We start from the raw sequence: 20,667 nt of genomic DNA, 5'->3' as shown, positions 1-20,667 counted from the left end.
ATTCAAGTCCCTGATAACATCCCACACCTCCTTCTCCTCAAAAGCTCTTTCTAGCCAGGTGCTCTCCTCCTCATCAATGGATAAAAAAGATAGGCCCTCCACCCTAGGCCGCCAGGAACAATTCTCTGAGTACAGCTTGTTGTAAAAGTTAACTAAATGCTCCTTAATCTCCGTAGGATTTCTTGAAATTATACCGTTAATATTCAAAGAATCCACTTGATTGAATTTGCGATGTGAGTTGGCCACCCTGTGAAAAAATTTTGTATTCTTATCCCCCTCCTTTAACCACAACGCTCTAGACTTTTGCCTCCAGCTCATTTCCTCAAAAAGAAGGGTCTTCTCCATCTCTCTCGCCATATCCACCCTACGAATTTTTTCGTCCTCCTCAAGACAGCGGCATTCTTCGATTAAATCCAGCTCTCGAATACCCTCCAATAATTCTTTCTTCTTTTTCCCTAGATCACCAAACACTTCTTCATTTCTTCATTTCTTCCCACATTTCTACTTTGAATGAATTTCTTTATTTTGTTATTTTTGGCAATGATTACTCTCAAATGACATGTTTGTTTTTAATGAAAGAGAGATCTGAGTTACCCCATATTTTTTATATATTCTATAATGAAATTCTTGTTCAATTTAATAAGTGTATTAATCTTCTTTGCTCTAATAATGCATTAGAATATAATCAGTCTGATATGAGATTTTTTTGTGTTAATCCTGGAATTATTCATCAGACTATTTGTGCTCACACTTCTCAACAAAATGGTGTTGCTAAGTGCAAGCATCGTCATTTGTTGGATGTTGGTCGCACATTGTTGTTCAATATGAAGGTACTTAAACATTTTTGGGGTGACATTCTCACTGCTTGCCTTCTTATTAACCGTATGCCTTCCGGTATCCTAAATCATTGGTCTCCATTTTCTCTTTTATATCTTGATCATGCACCTTTTCCTCCTACTCCTCGTGTGTTTGGATGGGTCACCTTTGTTCATGTCCTTGAATCTCACCAAGATAAGTATCCTCCCAGGCTCGTAAGTGTGTTTTCTTTGGGTTCTCATACTCACAAAGGCTATTGTTGTTACAGTCCTGAGTCTAGTAGATACTTTGTGAGTCCTGATGTTACCTTCTTTGAGTCCACCTCCTTCTCCTCCTCACCTGGTTAGAGTTTGTCTTTTGACCTCATCTCTAGTAGCGAGGGGGAGTCTTCATTATCTTCTCCTCTTCCGCTACCTTTACCTTCCCTTCATAATCCCCCATCGCAAGTTTATCAACGATCTTGAGATAGGCGTGTTGCTTCTTACAGCCCTGACACTACATCTTCTCCGTCTAAAGTCCCTACTCCATCCTCCTCTCCTTTTGATGGTGGCGATTTACCTATTGCCTTACGACGAGGTAAGCATGCTCAACACCCTATTGCTCCTTTTGTTTCCTATGATTGTATTTCCTCTTGCTTGCATTCATTTGCATGTGCCCTATCCTCTATCTCTATTCCTTCCATTTGGATGAAAGCATGCTATGGATGAGGAAATGAGTGCACTTCACAAGAATCAGACCTGAGACCTTACTACTCTTTCCCCTAGGAAGCAAACGGTTGGTTGTCGCTGGGTTTACAATGTTAACTATATTCCTGATGGTTCTGTTGAGCGCCTTATGGTTGCTTTAGGTTGCTGTTATTAGTTATTGGTATTTATACCAACTCAATATAAAGAATATCTTCCTTCATGGAAATCTTCAAGAGGAAATATACATGGATCTGTCCCCTGGATATGTTGTTGCTGGTAGTGAACACCTTGTATGTCGATTGCAAAAGGCCTTGTACGGTCTTAAGAAGTCTCCTCGTACCTGGTTTGATAGATTCAATGCCATTGTACTTGGGTATGGGTTCCAGCACTCTAGTTCTGATCATTCTATCTATCCTGTTGTACTTAAGGCTGGCGATCACGCAGAAGAAAGGGGAGTTACGTTTTCAAATCGGTCAGCCGTTTCTATTATGGGAAACAGTTTGAAGCATAATATTGACGAGGCAAAAAGTATGGAGGAATTGAAGTCTTTCCTTCGTCATTTCAAGGCAGAAGCTGAAAGGCGGTTGGGCCTTTTGAAGGAGCTATGTGACTGTATATACGAATTCAAGTGGGCTAGAAGATGGGGTGCAGGGGAAGAAGGCCCATGTTGAACGATTAAAACTTAAGGACCCTATGACCACAGACAAGCATGAAGGTGAGCCCACGTGCTGACAGAGCAAGCTGTTCTTTCACCTGGAGGTGGGAAGGTCGGGCTTGCTGGCAGAGTGTTATTGGCAAGGTCGTGTTCCACGAGTTTGTTGGAAATGTGCACTGAAACAGAGCACGTGACCCGGCAACCTCTGGCACCAACTCTCCAGCCGAACACGGCAGTGCTGACAGAGCAGGATGTTCCTTCACCTGGCAGTGGGAAGGTAGGGCTCGCTGGCAGGGTCGAGTTCCCATGTTTTGCCGGAAAGATGCACTGATACAGGGATTGAGCAGGCCGAGGAGAGGAAAGAGGAAGATTGTGTGGTGGAGGAGCTCGAAGTGGAGGAACCTAGCTATGAGGGGGATCCGTCTATTGGTCTTGAGGTTGAAAACGGTGGGTCAGGACTACTCAGTCTAGGCACAGGGGAAGAACTGAGCCGCGTGGTTGTGGAAAAAGTTCTAGGAGAGCTGGGGATCACTGGAGGTGTTACCGAAGAACCCGAGGGGGTGAAGGAAGGTATTTATCCAAAAATCTCAGACCCGATGTTCCAGCTCGAGCCCAATCAGAGGGTTGAACTCAAGTTGGGAGGAAGGAAGGGAGTGGGATGTATAGGGGGGAGGAATTTTCTTATGCATGCAATCCTAGAGAGCCGAAGGGCTTAAAGGAGCTGTCCTCTGTCGTTGTCCGATCTGAATCCAGTTCTGAAATTGTGGAGGGTAGAGAAGGCGATGAATTGGAGGGTATTGGCCTGATTTCGGTTATGCCTTTGGCAGTGGAGATGGACAAGGACTCAAGTTCGAGTGTGTCTCCTAGATAGGTGACGAAGAGGGTGAAAGGTTACTACAAACTAGTAGGAGTGTCATGTGACCAATATGAAGATAAATTGTTGGCATTGTTTGAACTAATAGAAGCCAGGCGGGTCCAATCCTTGGCTGATTCTTTGGCTATGGTTAACACAGTTTCAAGAGTGAAAGGACAAAGGAAGATTAAGCGGCTGGATTGCTGCATTAACTATGATAAGAAGGGGGAGCAATCTAATAGAAGGAGAGGAAAGGATAGGGGTGTGACATGTGTTAATGAAGCTTAAAATACTATCTTGGAATGTAAGGGGGATAAATGAGTTGGATAAAAGATTGCGTATTAAAGGGCTCATTAGAGATTGGAATGTTGATTTGGTGTGTTTAATGGAGACAAAAATGGAAGTCATTACTAGAGCAGTGGTTCGAAGTTTGTGGGGTTGCCAACACGTGGATTAGTGTTATATAGGGGATAGTGGGGCATCAGGTGGAATTCTGATTATGAGGGATAGGAGGGCTGTGGAGAAGGTGGATGAATGCATGGGACGGTATAATTTAGCTGTTTCATTGCGTAACGCTGATGACAATTTTATGTGGGCGTTTGGGGGTGTGTATGGGCCCAATGATGATGGGGAGAGGGAGAGGAGGGTGTTGTAGGATGAGATGGCTGAATTGATGAGTTGGTGGGATAGGCCGTGGTGCTTTGGGGGAGTCTTCAATGTGGTGCAGTTTTCAAGTGAGCGATCGGGAGCAGGTGGTTTTTCTGCGGCTATGGAAGACTTTTCGGAGTTCATACATGGGCAGAGTTTGGTAGATATTCCTCTTCATGGAGGGCAGTTTACTTGGTCCAATAACTAGGTATGGTCTAAAATTAATAGGTTTTTGCTTTCTCCGAAGTGGGAAGAACATTACCCCGATGTATCACAACGACGATTGCCTAGACTTTTATCGGACCATTTCCCTTTGCTTTTGGATTGTGGAATGCAAAGAGAAGGGAAAAGACATTTTAAATTTGAAAACATGTGGCTCAAATCCGATGGTTTTGTGGAACAAGTGCAACATTGGTGGGGGTCTTATGATTTCCAAGGTCTGCCAAGTTATGTGCTGGCGAATAAATTAAAAGCTTTAAAGGCAGACTTGAAGAAATGGAATGCGGAGGTCTTCGGTGATGTGGGGAAGAAGAAGGAATTATTGGAAGGTATTAAAGAGTTGAAGTGTTTTGAGGAGTCTCGATGGCTAGTGGAGGAGGAGCGGGTACGGAAGTCAAACATGATCAGGGAGCTGGAAAAAACACTCTTGTTTGAGGAGGTTAATTGGAGGCAAAAATCTCGGGCTCTATGGCTGAAGGAAGGGGATAATAACACTAAATTCTTTCATAGGGTGGCAAATACGCATCGGAGGTACAATCATGTGGGAGCTCTGAGGATTAACAGGGTTATGTCTACTGATCCGGTGGAGATTAAGGATCACATTATAAATTACTATGACACTTTGTATACTGAGTAGAGTTCGTGGCGGCCTAGGGTGGATGGGATTTCTTTCTCTTCCATTGATGTGGATGAGTGTCTCTGGTTGGAACGTGTCTTTGAGGAGAAGGAGATATGGGAGGTGGTGCAGGAGATGAACGGGGATAAGGCTCCGGATCCAGATGGCTTTTCTATAGCTTTCTTTCAGAAATGTTGGAAGGTTCTCAAACAAGATATTATGGCGGTTTTTTCAGAATTTCATAATAGCTACCAGTTTGAATGCAACTTTTGTTTACTTAATTCCTAAAAAGGCAGACGCAGTGGAAGTTAAGGACTTTAGGCCTATCAGTTTGGTAGGAGGGGTCTACAAAATGATTTCTAAGGTCCTTGCTAACAAGCTCAAACCTGTGTTGGGGATAATAATTTCGAGCTCTCAAAATGCCTTCATTGGTGGTCGGCAAATCTTGGATTCAGTTCTTACAGCCAATAAATGCCTGGATAGCTAAATGCGGTCGGGGGAGGTTGGGTTATTATGCAAGCTGGATTTGGAGAAAGCATAAGATCACGTGAACTGGGATTTCTTACTCTACATGCTTGAGAGGTGTGGGTTCGGGAGAGGTGGAGGAAATGGATTAAATTTTGCGTTTCTACTGTAAAATTTTTCATTTTGGTTAATGGCGCGCCAACAGGTTTCTTTTAGAACTCGCGGGGGATTAGGCAAGGTGATCCTCTTTCTCCTTTACTATTTGTGGTGGTTATGGAAGCACTTAGTAGGATGTTGAATGAGTCTATGCTCCAAGGCTTGTTGTCAGGTTTCTCGGTGGGCATCAGGGATAATGAAGCTTTAGTGATGAATCATTTGTTGTTAGCTAATGATACCTTAATTTTTTGTGGAGCACAGGCCGAGCATGTTCGAAATTTTTTGAAGCGGTGTCAGGGTTGAGGATCAATTTAGGCAAATCCGAATTGGTCCCTATTGGCAAGGTGGATGACGTGGAGCCTTTGGCACATATTCTAGGCTAAAGAATTAGGTCTCTACCGATGACCTATTTGGGTATGTCGTTGGGGGCGTCATTTAAATCTCTTTCTATTTGGAATGGGGTTATTGAGAAGGTGGAGCGAAGGTTGGCTAGTTGGAAGAAGCTTTACTTATCCAAGGGTGGTAGGGTGACGTTGATTCATAGTACACCGTCTACTTATCATTTATCTCTGTTCCATATTCTTGTGAGTGTAGCCAAGAAACTGGAGCGGTTTCAAAGGGAGTTTCTGTGGAGTGGTATGGGGGATGAGACTAAATTTCATTTAGTCAATTGGCATCGGGTTTGTTCTCCAATCAAGGCTGGTGGACTGGGAGTTCGTAATGTTATTAAGTTTAATCAAGCCTTATTGGGGAAGTGGATGTGGAGGTTTTCTCAGGAACACGATGCTTTGTGGAGTTCAGTGATTGAGGTAAAGTATGAGAGTGTGAGGGGAGGTTGGAGTTCATTACCGATGACGGGGTCTTATGGTGTGAGTGTTTGGAAGTTTATTCAAAGGGGGTAGGATAATGTAGCCAAATACTGGCGTTTTGAGGTGGGTAAGGGGTCTCATATTCGCTTTTGGCATGATTTATGGTGTGGGAACAGACCTCTCAAGCTATGCTATCCAACTTTGTACTCTATTGCTCGTTCTTCGAATACTTGGGTGGTGGCGTGGCTCATTGGAATGTTCTCTTTACATGCTATGCTCAGGATTGGGAGGTGGAGATGGTGATGTCCTTTTTTGAACAGTTACACTCTATTCGGATTCGGCTTGGGGAGGTTGATAGGGTGGTGTGGAATCTTTCTAAGAGGAGGAATTTTGAAGTGAAGACTTTCTATAAAGCTTTAGTTTGTCACGACGCAGCTTCTTTTCCTTAGAAGGGTATTTGGAGTGTTAAAGCTCCGAAGCGGGTGGCGTTTTTTGTTTGAACAGCGACTTTATGAAAGATTTTAACACATGACAATTTACATAGGCGTGGTATTGTGGTGGTAGAGTGGTGTGTTATGTGTAAGAAGCATAGGGAATCCGTTGATCACCTTCTTCTTCATTGTGACGTGGGGCGCAGCATCCCGACTCCCCAACCTTTCAGACCCAGAACCGGGATGGGCGAGCTCGGAACTTACCTCCAGCGACCTCATCGGTGATATCTGCCTTTGCTCGGCCTTTTCCTCCACCGACTCCGTTGTCGACCCAGCTTGGATCTTCTGCCTAAGTAGAACCCGACGCTTGTAGGTAAGCTGTGGGCTTCCACATAACTCTTGGGCAGCTGCTTCTTTTCCTTTCTCCTTATTCCCTTGTTGGTCCTGCGCAGGAGAGCCCAAAGCAACCTGAACCACTTCGATGTCTGTTTGACCTTTGTTTGGGCTTACGATGACCCGGCCCAACTCCAGCCGATCCAGCCATCTTGTAACTTCATCACGGATGGAGACGAGCAATTTTTTGAAATCTGCCAGCTGTATTTGCCCTTCCGCAGAAGCAACCAGGTCGTTCAGCGCAGAATGCGCTCCACCAATAGCTGTACAGTCTCCTCCCTCCTTCGTCGCCGGCTGCTTCTCCGATCTTGCCAGAAAAGACAAGGATTGCTCTCCTGAACCACCCAGATTATCCTTACTTGATTCTCCATTTTCCAGCTTACTGCTGCTCCCTATCAACGCCTCCGCAAACGATCGGCCATCACGAAACGCCGGTTTCAACTCCTTTCTTGCAGCACTTGGTATATTTCCGCCTGTTTTCCCCCCAGCGGCTTTTCTCTCAAGGGATTTCTCTAATCTTCTCAGTTGCGCTAGACAATTTGCCCACCCACAACCAACTCTTCCCTCTGGTATCATCACAGACGATCTTCTACCTCCAAAAGCATACTCTGACAGTTCCAAGAAACTACCGTGCTCGTTCCCCCTCCGCTGCAGGATCAACACCGTTGAACCCACCCGATATGTCCTGCAGAAATCCCGAATCTCCCCAACCTGCTTCAGTTCCTCCATCGCTCTCCTAAACCATCCTACACTTAACGTATTCAGGAACACTGCCCTGAAGAGGCCCTTATTCCACTCAGCTAGCCTCACTCCATCCCCCACACAGACATCCGAACGAAACTCGAATGATTTGGCTTCAACATAAAAGTAACCGACGTAACCCATGACCCTTTTATTAAAAAACCACAGACAATCTTAATGATTATCGGTAATCGGATACCTTTAATGCATTCGTAACACAGAACTACTGTTTTTTGAGCTCATGCATTACCACCTTAGGAACTTACAGAATTTTTTGGATTTATTGAGTGGTTGGGGCACTTTGCTGGATTGCGGTCCTGTTAACTGTATTTGAAAGCAGGTTCCTTTATGTGTTTTGTGAGACTTGTGGCGTGAGAGAAATTCTAGGCTTTTTGAGGATGTGGAGGTACCCGATTGGGGTTCTTTGTAGAAATGTGCTTAATATGTTATATTTGTAGGTGTCGGCACATAGCTCGGGTAGTATGTCGTTCGCTGATTTTTTACTTTCTTGTTCGTTTATTTCCTCCAACTATGGGCACTTTTGCATACTTCTTGTGTACTAGGGTTATGCCCCTCTGCGCTTTTTATTGAATTTTTACTTATCAAAAAAAATATATTATTTTTTTTATTATATTACAAATTTAAAAACTTAACATTTTATTTTATTTTTCTAAAAAAAAAAAAGGGAAAAATAGGGGGTTTGGGGGTGGCCGCGCAGCCACCCTGAAATGGATACAGGGATGGCCCGAAAGCCACCCCCGACCACTGAGGGTGGTCTGAAAGCCGGCTCAAAAGCCTCCCGCGGCCCCTGGGTGTGGCCGCACGCCACCCCCTCCCCAATGGGGGTGGCTGCCCCCCTATTTTCCATTTAAAGAAATAAATAAATAAAATAAAATAAAATGTTAAGTTTTTAAATTTATAATCTAATAAAAAAAATAATATTTTAAGATGATGTGACAAAAATTCTGACGTGACACTAACGGAAGTTGCGAAAATGGACGGAAAAATCACGGAATGACTGATTTCAAATTTGCGAAAAAGTTAAGCATCGAATGTTGATTTTTAAAAAGTGAGGGATCAATTTCAAATGGCGCTCCGACAAAGGGATTTATAAGACATTTACCCTAAACTTAATGGTGAGCAAGGTGCTTTGTTTACTGATATTGGTTGACACTGCCGACTGGTTGGGAAGTTAATTTATCTTACTATGACTCGCCCTGACATTACTTATGTTGTCAAAATGGTTAGTCAGTATATGCATGCTCCTCGTCAACCTCACTTTGATGTTTGTCGTATCTTGCATTATATAAAGTGTGCCCCTGGTCAAGGATTGTTATACAAGCCAACTGATAATTTGTCCATCACAGGTTTTAGTGATGCTAATTGGGCTAGAAGTCAATTTGATAGACGATCCACTTCTGGCTACTGTACCTTTGTTGGTGGTAATCTTGTTACTTGGCGTAGTAAAAAGTAGAATGATGTTGCCCGTTCTAGTGGTGAAGCTGAATATAGAGCTATGGCTCATACTCCTTCCAAGATGTTACGGGTTCACTCTCTCTTTCATGACTTGGGTCTTGAAGTTCCTACTCCAATGCAGATGCACTATGATAATCAGGCCACTATTTTTATTTCTAACAATCCTATTTTACATAAGCGTACTAAGCATATCGAGGTTGGCCGTCATTTTATTCAAGATTTCTTGATGCAAAAACAGCTTGCCACTCCTTATGTTCGATCCGAAGATCAGCTGGGTGATATTCTCACCAAACCATTACCTCGTGCCTCCTTTCAACAATTCTCCAACAAGCTAAGCATGTTTGATTTGTATGCTCCAGCTTGGGGGGGAGTCTTAGAGTTGTTATATTTTATATTAGCTTTTTATTCTTATAGCTTAGTATTCTTGTAATCCTATTATATTTACCCTAATATAAATATGTGCTACAGTGAACAAACTTCCACCGTAAAGTCCTAAACATTTTTTACATTCTCTTTGTTTTCTCTCCCTTTACTCTCTTCTTGAACTTTACAATTCAACTGTCAGAGACTCGTAAACTTCACACACCAACAAATCAAATACAATTTCTAAGAGCACTAGTATCAGATACCCTATAGGTGGTTTCCTTCCCTAACTATAGAAAAAATGTCAAAAAAAAAATCACAAAAAATCAGCTGCATCAAATTCCCTAAAGGTTCCCTAAGCATTGGGAATGCTACAGTGCTTCCCGATGCATTGAGAAGCACTGTAGCATTTCCAATAATTATTAAAATCATAAACTCAATTCTCTCTCCTCTCACCTTTCTTCTCCTTCTACACGCAGCCCCAACCCTTCATCCCTTTCTTCTTCTTCTTCTTTTTGTTCAAGCAATTCCCCCTTCCCCCTTGGTTCTTGCACAGAGAGAGATTAAGCCGGAGGAGGCGAGGTGGGAGGAGATGTCGACGGCGGTGGAGCATTTCCCATCAACGGAGATCGGAGGACCAACCGGTCCAGAGAGTGATATTGAGGAAATCGGAAAGCAATCCCGGTCTAGAGCTAGCCAGAGCTAGATCGAAATCCGCTGCCTCATTCACTTCCCAAGGATAGCGTCGATGGCGCAATCATCACCGCTTCCCACGCAAGTACAAGTTTGCTTAGATTTTCAGCAAATTTCCAGTAAACCCATCATCAACAAGTTCAAGATTTTGAGGCAAGTCCAAAATTAGAAGACTTCAGCTATAACTTGTTCAAAAATCATAGCATCATAAGCTAAACAAGGTCGATTTGGAGGGAAGGAGTGGCTGACTCAGTGTCTGCCTTCAAGGACGAAGAGAGAGAGAGAGAGAGAGAGAGAGAAATAAAATGAAAAAAAAGTAAAAAAAAAATATATATATATATATATATATATATTTTAATGGTTTAGGGAAAAATTAAGGAAAGCTATTGTGGAGTATTTTTAGATAGGAAAGCAAAAAGTAATTTTGTTCCCTAAATTTAAGGATAATGGTTGGGTTTCTGCTGCTAGTGTCCTAAGTCACATTCACCCACTTGAAGACAATTTTGTAACCAGTTGGACTTTAAAAATTTAAATGGATTGTCAATTGCATTAATTTACCAATAGACAACAAGAATGTAAGGCAAGGCTCTAGAATTGGGGCAAAGGAAAACCATGTTGCTCTATTTGCAGTGCTTTGATACATTTCCAACTTCAATAAAGTAGGAAGAAGATCTTGTTTAGTAAAACTTCAATAGAAAATCAAAGAACATGAATTTCAGGCTTAATGTAATGAGGACCAGGCAATTACAATCACAAAATGGAGAATGGCAGATTGCAAGTGGGCCCGACTCTTGAGTTGATGGGGCCCAGTGCCTACCTTATGGACACATGGTGGAGTGCTACAAACTAAAAAGTAATTTCATGTCTAAAAGACTTAAGAGAGAGAAAAATGACGGAAGGGTTCCACCATGTGTCTCACTTGGTAGAGGGCTTCAACTAAAATATACATACACACACACATAGATAGATAGATAGATAGATAGATAGATAGATTGACAGATAGAAAGAAAGAAAGAGAGAGCTATTTTAAGCAATGGCATAAATAGCCTGGACAATACTGAGCCAAATGCTTGCTACTTAACCAGAGCAAATATGTAGAAATATGCTCAAGGCCAAGAGCATGATTACATCACAATTATAAACTATGAATAAACTTTAGACCTTTTTATATAAGATAAGAAGGCAGCAAGCATCCGACACAACTTCAAAGTTCTAACAAAAATAATATCTCATGCTGTAACAATAGTGACAGGTAATTCAGAATCCAGACCTCTTAGATGTAGTAATGGAAAGCCTATATCCATATGCACCGACAATGACTGACATCATAAACTGTAAAGAATTTAGCACAACTACCATCCATTAAAAAAGGTGGATGAATTTGAGCAAATAAGTACCTTTGCCTTTTAAAACATGTGCCACATTTCTCAACAAGATAGTATCTTTCATCCCCAGATGGCAAAAAAGAGATGGCATCAGTAATTGGCGTGCAGATATCTTTAGTTGCAATTATTGTAGAAGCATCAGAATCCATGCCCACTGACTTTCTTTTTCTTTTTAAAGGTATGACTTCCAGCAGCCTTTCCAAGTCATTGTCAGGTGTCTTTTCAATCAGTGCAGAAGATATCAACTCCGGTGTTTGCAATTTTTCCTTTACAACACAATCCTCCTCCTGTACCCTTTCAGTATTATCACCAATAGCTTTTCCCACAGCATCACAGGATGACAGAGAACCACCACTCTTAGAAACTTCCACAACATTTTGATCTAAAGGTTCACAAGTTTCATCAGCAGAGATATGCCCCTGGCTTGAGTGGGACAACTCCACCCTACTGTTCTCTTGTAACGTTTCCTTTGAGAATTTATGTACACTAGAATTTGATCCCAACAAAGCTCTATCACAAGCTCTGTCAACAGATTCTTCTCTCACTTGCTCCTCCTTCCTTTCACTGCACTCATTGGCCCCATCAACTTCACCCCCAGAATTGCTGCTATCTCCTCGTGAGAACTTATCCAGCCTAATCTGTTCCTCATGATGAACTATATTTCGAGCAGCAAAGAGAAAAAGAATCAGCAAGAGAACTTATTGAGCATTTCTCTTTTACAATATAGTTTTACACAACCAAAACAAAAACAAAAGTTGCTATTATAGAACAACTGATCTATCATAAGAGAACTGAGATTAACAACTATCACATTAAAAGAACCAAGCATTCTTAAGTCCACTGCTGCAAAACTTTTTTTTTATATAAGTAATGTTTTGTCCCCAAGGGGAGCTGCAAAACATTTTAGATTCAACTGTCACTTTCATTCCACTAAATTCTTGTATTTGCAATGCATTTACTCCCAAGAAAGAGCATGACTTTTAAGAATGAGTCCTCAAAAAGAAAAAAGAAGGGGGGGGCAATGAAAACTCAGTTACCTGCTGCAGTAACCTTCTTTGGTTGTTTTTTAAACAGTGCCCTATAAGTCGAAGCATCCATTCGCTTATTTTTCACCGGTGAAGATTCCACAGCCTCTATTTCACTTTTTCCTACTGCTTTAGTTTCCAGTGTCAACAGTTTCACACTCTTCTCCTTTTTTTCCTTTATCCGCTTCACATCTGATGAGCTCGAGCTTTTATCAGATTTCTTTGATCCAGAACTCGACCAGGAGAGCTTCTTACCCCTGTCAGACCTCCTGAGAGGAGTCAGCATCCCCTTTTTCTCAATTCTCTCAGATTTCCTATCGACTGTATGGGGAGTTGGTCTCTGCTTATCAAGACGCTCAGATTTCCGACTACTTGGAGGGCTTGGAATCATCTTTCTCTTCAGTGATGCTTCTCTAGTAGACCTTCTTACACCAGATGTATCTGATGTTGCAGAGCCCGAGGTAGCTGATTCTTTGCCACTGTTATGCCTCACTTTTGAATTGTTACTTTCATTATCCTTAATTTTGCGACTAGATCGACTATCATTTGCCATCCCTTCAACTGCAAAAGGCCAAAAAAGTGCAATTCATTAGAAAAAGGTGAGGATGAATGGCTACCAAAGATATCTAGCATATCACTCAGTAAAGTCAGATCCAAAACAAAGGTCCACACGTAAACTACTGAGTATAGTCAGATCCAACCATATTTATAAGGAGAGAAAGATCAACCCCCTTCTACACACTAAAGAGTGCAGATGATTGTCTCATGATATATTCACTTAATGCTCAGAGAAATTCCCAGTCCAAAAGATCTAAGATTTATTTTTAGAAATTCAACCAGATAAGGATAATAACAAAAGAATGAGAACATACATGCTTATGGTGAAATATCTTTTTATTCCATGAAACTCGAGCATGCTTTAGGATATAATCACTGGACGTCAGCACCATCCGGACCCAAAGTGCAAAGATTGCAATCTTATATTGACTTTAGCAAGCAAATGAACGTATCAGATTTTGACTAATGCATCAAAGCAGATGCAAATCTATTCGTTCAACGGTTTCATAGGAAGGAATCCGCATCCAGTTTTTTATAAGGGATTAAAAAAAAAAAGTACGTGATTTTTGCCAAGCATGGGAATACTTATTGTAGGCATATATGGTAAGACAATTTGGTAGTCCTCCTCAATCATGTAGGAATACATTACTTACTCATTCCATGAAGGAAATTTTCAAGATAGCATTTTCAAATATTTGGACAATGATACAGGACACAGTCAATTTCAAGTGTGAGACAATAACAATATAAGGATGATGATAAGGATCATGCTCATGATAATAATGACAAATTAAAAGAAGCAAGTTGCACTATATGACATGAAACAGAAACAAAACAGAAAAAAAAAAAAAAAAAAAAAAAAAAAAAAAAAAAGAAGAAGTCCTGCTAGCGTGGTATTAAGAAATGGAAAGAAGAGTTCCCAATTACTTCTTTTTTTTTTTATAAGTAAAAAAGAAAACAAAAAAAAAAAAAAAACAATTTTAGGAAGCAACAGGGTAAAATCAATTTTGAGAACCCAATAAATTGGTTCTTTATCTGTCTTGGAAACAATGACAGAAGAGAATTTTTTGAAAAATGAAGCCATTCTTGCATGTCTAACACCAACCGCTACCAATTTACTGCCTCTAACTGTTACAAATACACTATCAGTTCTACATAAATCTACATTTCTTTTTTCTTCAGAAACAAAACTTGCCATGGTCATCTGCCAGCATAAGCAATCCTCCAACATATTATAACAAATATCTACCGTGTCCATCACACTTATCATGCCACTGCACCATCATCATGCTCAAAGGACCAGCTCATAGTCATGTTAAACTGATGACCCAACAAAGTAGCAATTTGTGAACAGAGATGAACATGACCATGCAAAACAAGGGCTCAATATATCGAAGCAGCAATGCCGGAAGAGCATGTGGCTCATAGAAAACGTCAAAACCAAACATGCAACTTTGGCAGCCAAGACAAAAACTCAAATTAGATCTCAATCACATAATGTCACACCTCTGATACCCAGAACCCTAATTTACCCCCACAAACAACACCATTAAACCAAATCAGCGTCAATTAGAAACACACACATTTACTTTACCGGATCATAAAGAATTTAAACCAAAACCCTAATTAACAAAGCAAGGACAACTTTCCGGCTAATACAGTTCCATCGCAGAACAGAGGATAATAAAAGAAAGGCGAGAGAATTTCACTCACCTGCATGCAAATTTAGGTGTTGAACACCTTCCCAGGAAGAAAGGTAAGAGGGTTTTTTAGATTTAGAGGCTGTTTGGTTTGGGTCACGCGAAATTCCCCGAGAAAATGAGGAAAAACGAGGGAAAGTTGGCAATTGGCATAAAAAGGGTGTTGGGTTCCGTGTTCTTTTGGCAGACGAAAATGTCCTCTGACATAATTTGGTTTGTGACGGTTTTAACCTCGGCTCTCAAACTCCCTCTCTTTGTCGCTCCTTCAGGCTTCAACTCCAACATGAAAAATGATGAAATGGGCATAAATCAATTACATGACCGTTAAAGTTATTAGAAGGAAAACAAAAATAAAAGACTGAAGTTGTGTTGATTTTCTTTTTATTATTTTTCCTCAAGAACTAAAGAAATGGAATATTGGTTCGTTTTGGTATTGAATTTTTAGAATTATAATTGAATTCTTATTCTAATTGCAAATTTCGAGGCAAAAAATTGTGTTTAGGTGTTGAATTTTTAAATTAAAAAATATTATTTTTAATGGTAAGAAATGATTGGAAGTTTGAAAAATTGTATATAATGATTAGTATTGTGAAAAGTGATGTGAAATAATGATTTAAATAATAATTATTTAATTAAAAAATAAATAATTTTTCTTTTTAAAAGAAAAAACAAAATTAAAATTAAAATTAAAAAAAAAAAAAAAAAAGAAACCGGCAGCCACCCCTTTGGGGGTGGCCACGCGGCCACCCCCAATTGTCGGGGGAGGCCGCGCGGCCTTCCCCAAGTGGTTGGGGGTGGCGCGCTGCCATTCCCGGCAACCTCAGGGGGTGGCACGAGGCCAACCCCTAGATTTAAAGGTGGCTGCGCGGCCACCCCCGAGGTCGGGGGAGGCCGCGCGGCCACCCCCAGTGGTCGGGGAAGGCCGCGGGGCCTTCCCCAAGTGTCGGGGGTGGCGCCCCCGGCCACCTATGATGGTGGCAGTGCGCCACCCCCTTTGAGGGGTGGCTGCCGCCTGCTTTTTTAAAAAAAAAAAAAAAAAAAAAAAAATTATTATTTTAAAAAAAAAATTATTATTTTTTTAAAAAAAAATAATAATTTATTATTATTTTATTAAGTAAATGCGGGACCCACGCACAGTCATCATTGAAGGTAGAATTGGATTCAGAATAGAATAAGTTTTCTTCTCTGTATCCAAACCAACCATTAAGATTTCAGTATTCCATTTCTGTTAGGTTTTTTTTTTCTTTTGTTTCGCTATTGACATTGAACAAGTTGAGTGAGCATCAGAACTCCTTGTTTAAGGTTTGAGTGATTAGTTGAATTTAGTGAAATTTTTGGATATTAGATATGAATTTGATATTTCTTAGCTATATACAAAAAATAAAAAAATAAATAAAAAAAACCCATGAGCTTATATGCCTAAAAAGATGCCCAAGACACGAAAAAGAAAGCTCAAGAGGCCCATTACTTTAAAAGCGATTTGTGGTTAATAACCGGCATTCAATAAGTGTCCGATTGCGTTTAACGCTAACCGGCCTAATGGTTTCGATTGCGGTCATTTAAAAATGATAACCACCTAAAGTGGTTACGGTTGTGGTTAGGATGGAATAATCACAACCACAATCTCTTCTACACCCCTACTTCCTGTTGTACGAGGCATGAACAGGTTCAACTCATCAAATTGTAAATTTGTTTTAAATTATAAGGGCACCCGTGTTTCAAAAATTTATTACTGATTATTATTATTATTAGGGTTAAATACACTTCTGATCCCTGAGTTTTGGAAACTTTATTTTTGAGTCCCTAAATTTCAATCTGCATCACAGATGATACCTCAATTTTGAGAAAAGACCAAATTAGTACTTCAATTAAGTTTTCCGTCCAAAAACTAACGGTCTGTCACGTGTCAACCCCTAAGGATTAACACATGTTGTAGTATAAAAAAATAAAAACAAAAAAATCTTTAAAAATTAATTAAAAATTTAAAAAAATATATTAAAAACTTTAAAAAAAAATTGAAAAAAAGAAAAAGAAGAGGAGCCACCCTCTTGACCGGTCTGGGGTGGCTAAACCACCCCATGGGGGATGGTTCGGCCACCCCACGGCAAAAAAAAATAAAATAAAATAAAATAAAATTCAAGGGTTTTGGCCCATTAGGGGTGGTTCGGCCACCCCCATTAGGGGTGGGCAAATACCCGTGGATTCGCACCGACCTGCGCAAACCGCCTAGATTCGACTCGTGATTTTCGGTTTTCACATTATTATGTATGGTCACGGTTTGAGTTTTCCTTAAACCTTGTGGGGCGGGGCGGGTCTCGGGTCACATGATGAAAAGTCCCCGGGTCCCCGCCCCGCCCTGCACCGCATCTTATACTAACCCTAACCCACCCCCCCCCCCAAATCGCGCAGCAAGAAGGAAAAAATGAAAATAAAAATGCAGTCTTCTTCATTATTCTCTGCGCCGTAGCCTCTAAAGTCTTCTTCATTCTTGTCTTCTCTTCACTCTTCCTTGAGTTTGTTCAGCCTATTTCCTGATCTTCTCTTCGTTATCTGACTTTGAAGAAGAAGATGACCCAAAGAAATGAGAAGACGACCCCCAGAAATGAAAAGAGAAGGGCTTGCAGAGAGAATCACAGAAGGCTCTAGAACTAAAAAGAAGGGTACGTGGCAGTCTTTGGTCAAAATAACCTACAAGTGGAGGCCATGCGTTGGTTACTTGGTTCAAATTTCAAAGGGGTAATTACCTTTTCCCCCCATGAACTACCAAAAAATGCGTGATGCCCCCATGAACTACCAACTCGACCAAAATAGAGCATTCAACTACCAAAGACAACCATTTTTTCCCCTTCCGTCAGTCAAATGGGTAAAAAAAAACGGTTAACAGGTCACGTGACTGTCACACGCCGGTTTACCCTCATTTTCTTCCTCTTTTCCCCCATGAACTACCACCATCTTCCTTTTTTCCCCCATGAACTACCACCATCTTCCAACATGCCCCCATGTAAAACGGCATATGACCCGTTGACTGTTTCTTTTAACCCCTCTAACTGACGGAAGGGGGGAAAATGGTTGTCTATGGTAGTTGAATGTTCTATTTTGTTTAAGTTGGTAGTCCATAGGGGCATGGCGCATTTTTTGGTAGTTCATAGGGGGAAAAGGTAATTACCCCAATTTCAAAAGAATCAAAACGCACGGATATTTGCATTTTGAACCAAAGCTGTAAGCCATTTTCATTTATTTCTTTCTGAATCCTGCGCCCACATGTAGAAAGTGGCTTACCATTGTTTTTAACAAATACCCATGCGACGTGCATCAGTTCATTTACTTAAGTTCTTAAAAAAAAAAAAAAAAAAAAAAAAAAAAAAAAAAAAAAAACAATTGTAAGGAGAAAAAGAAGAAAAGTGTGAAGTAAAATAGGAAGGTTGGAACGATCCAGAACCAGAAGTCCACGTGCCTTCTTCTTCTTCTTCATTTATTAGCTTAATGGCTTCATTTACGAAACTGCCCCATATCCTTCTTCTTCTTCTTCTTCATTTATTGTCTTCATTTACGAAATTGCCCCATATCCTTCTTCTTCTTCATTTACTGTTGTCCTTCTTTCGCCGCCCCAAAGAGATCGAAACTACTCTTCCTTCTTCTCCTCCACTGACCACTTATAATCTCTCAAATCGACTCAGATCTCCTCTGCCTCTTTGACTAAGATCAATCTCCCTCCAAAACCCGTAAAACTTGCACCCACAGAAACCGCCCCGCATCCCCCACAAACCTACGGCTTCAGTAAACACAGTTGCAGCCACGAGTGTGATTTTCGCAACCTGCAAGAGTGCGGGGCAGGGGCAAAAATGGTGGAAATTCGCTCCGTCCCGTGCACACCCCTAACCCCCATGGGCCACGGGGGTGGTTCGGCTACCCCCAAGGGCCAAAACACTTCAATTTTTTTTTATTTTTTTTTTTTCTGTCACGGGGGTGGCTCAACCACCCTCTTCTTTTCTTTTTTCTTTTTTTTATAAGTTTTTAATAATTTTTTTTAGTTTTTTTTTAATTTTATAATTAATTTTTAAAGATTTTTTTATTTTTGTAATTGGTTATATTGTGGCATGTGTCAACCCCTGAGGGTTGACACGTGGCGGACCGTTAGTTTTTGGGGTAATTACCTTTTTCCCCCCATCAACTACCAGTCATTGTCAACATGCCCCCATGAACTGACACCTCGACCAAAAAAGAGCATCCAATTATCAACTTTACATACTTTGCCCCCATCCGTCAGGGAATCCCGTTAATTTGGACGGAATATTCCATTTTTGGGCGTTAATTTTGGTTTAAAGACCAAAATGCCCTCCAACAGTAATTAATAAAAAAAATATTAAAATTAATATGTTTAAAAAAGTTGAGAGCATTTATGTCATTTTTGAATTTGAGTTAGGGTATTTCAGTCTTTTTACGAATTAAACTGACGGAAGGGGCAAAGTATGTAAAGCTGGTAGTTGGATGCTCTCTTTTGGTCGAAATGTCAGTTCATGGGGCCATGTTGACAATGGCTAGTAGTTGATGAGGAAAAAAGGTAATTATCCCTTAGTTTTTTGATGGAAAACTTGACTGGAGTACTAATTTGGTGATGTGAACCCCGTCAAGAATAACGAGACCCAACAACGAAAGGAAACCCAAAATTGTTCTATGGACATATTTGAATGGAAGACCTCGACCCGTTGTTTATGACAAACAAGAACCTCGGTATAAGGAAGACGCCACAAACGGTGGTGGAAACTCCGTTTGATAAGTCGAGATGAACGCCATAGGAAATCCCGATAAGTTCGCGTAGTTCTTCAAAGAACCAAATAGAATAAGCCTCACAAGTTTTATGAATAATCAATGTCTGCCTTTTCCATTGCTTATGCACCTTTTTAAAGGACTGAACATTACAAGAGAAAAAAAAAAAACCCTAACATAGAAAACCTAATTAAAGCCGAAAATGGGTAAGGAAAGAAATCCTTACCTTCCTAAAACACACAAGACATATAACGTAATAAAGGCTGGACGCCCACCCTCCTAATCAAAGCTAAAATAAATCCCTACTTGCCCAAAAAAAAAAAAAAAAAGAGCAAGAATAGGAAAGAAGAGCTGGACGCCTAGAGTCATATAGAAGGAAACAAAAGACAACATAAAAGGAAAAAAAGTGGCGCCTAGAATGGCCATGCAATCCGATCCTTCTAGAATAGACCCAAAATATTTCTTGCCAATTCTTAACCTTGACCGGATCCTTCTAGAACTTGAATCAATGTGACGATTCTTTGTTGCACACGTGGATCATGCTCAATGGGCCTCCACGAATTTGCTTTGATGTGAACCCCGTTAAGAATAACGAGACTCAACAACGAAAGGGAACCCAAGACCGTTCTAAGGACAGATTCGAATGGAAAAACCTCGACCCGTTGTTTATGACAAACAAGAACCTCGGTATAAGGAAGACGCCACAAACGGTGGTGGAAATTCCGTTTGATAAGTCGAGATGAACGCCACGGGAAATCCCGATAAGTTCGAGTAGTTCTTCAAAGAACCAAAGAGAATAAAACCTCACAAGTTTTATGAATCATCAATGTCTCCTCGATTACATGGTAGGTACACCTATTTTTACAAGAAAATTACTTGCGGAGAAAGTAGTTCTAATCCTAATAAGTAAACAAATCAATTCCTAGCTAGGAAAGAAAATAAAGTCCAAATCAATTCCTAGCAAGGAAAGAAAATAAATAAAGATCTTAGGTAGGTAAAGAAAATAAGTCTTGCAATCCGATCCTTCTAAATTAACGAACAATCTCAGCAGTTCTTAGCCTTGACCGGATCCTTCTAGAACTTGAATCAAGGTGACAATTCTTTGTTGCCCACGTGGATCATGCTCAATGGGCCTCCCCAAATTTGCTTGAGCCCATAACTCTTGGATGAGTCCGTTGAGCACATCCTTGAACTTCTTTGCTCGTGCTCTCG

General features: G+C 40.7%; 1 protein-coding gene across 1 annotated transcript in view; it reads right to left on the bottom strand.

The window, feature by feature from the left end:
- The window catches only part of LOC133877754 (helicase protein MOM1), an 84,177-nt gene extending 69,250 nt beyond the window's left edge, over positions 1-14,927 (bottom strand). The window contains exons 1-3 of the mRNA XM_062316151.1: positions 14,702-14,927; positions 12,443-12,991; positions 11,418-12,060 (exon numbers count right to left, since the gene is read on the bottom strand). Of these exons, the coding sequence (XP_062172135.1) occupies positions 11,418-12,060; positions 12,443-12,983 (1,184 nt within the window). The 5' untranslated portion in view covers positions 12,984-12,991; positions 14,702-14,927. The remainder of the gene's footprint in view (positions 1-11,417; positions 12,061-12,442; positions 12,992-14,701) is intronic.
- Positions 14,928-20,667: the final 5,740 nt, after the last annotated feature.

Source organism: Alnus glutinosa, chromosome 9 (genome assembly GCF_958979055.1).
Source record: "Alnus glutinosa chromosome 9, dhAlnGlut1.1, whole genome shotgun sequence".
Lineage (NCBI taxonomy): Eukaryota > Viridiplantae > Streptophyta > Magnoliopsida > Fagales > Betulaceae > Alnus > Alnus glutinosa.
Note: the sequence above shows the minus strand (reverse complement) of the source record. Positions and strands in the feature narration are given on the sequence as shown.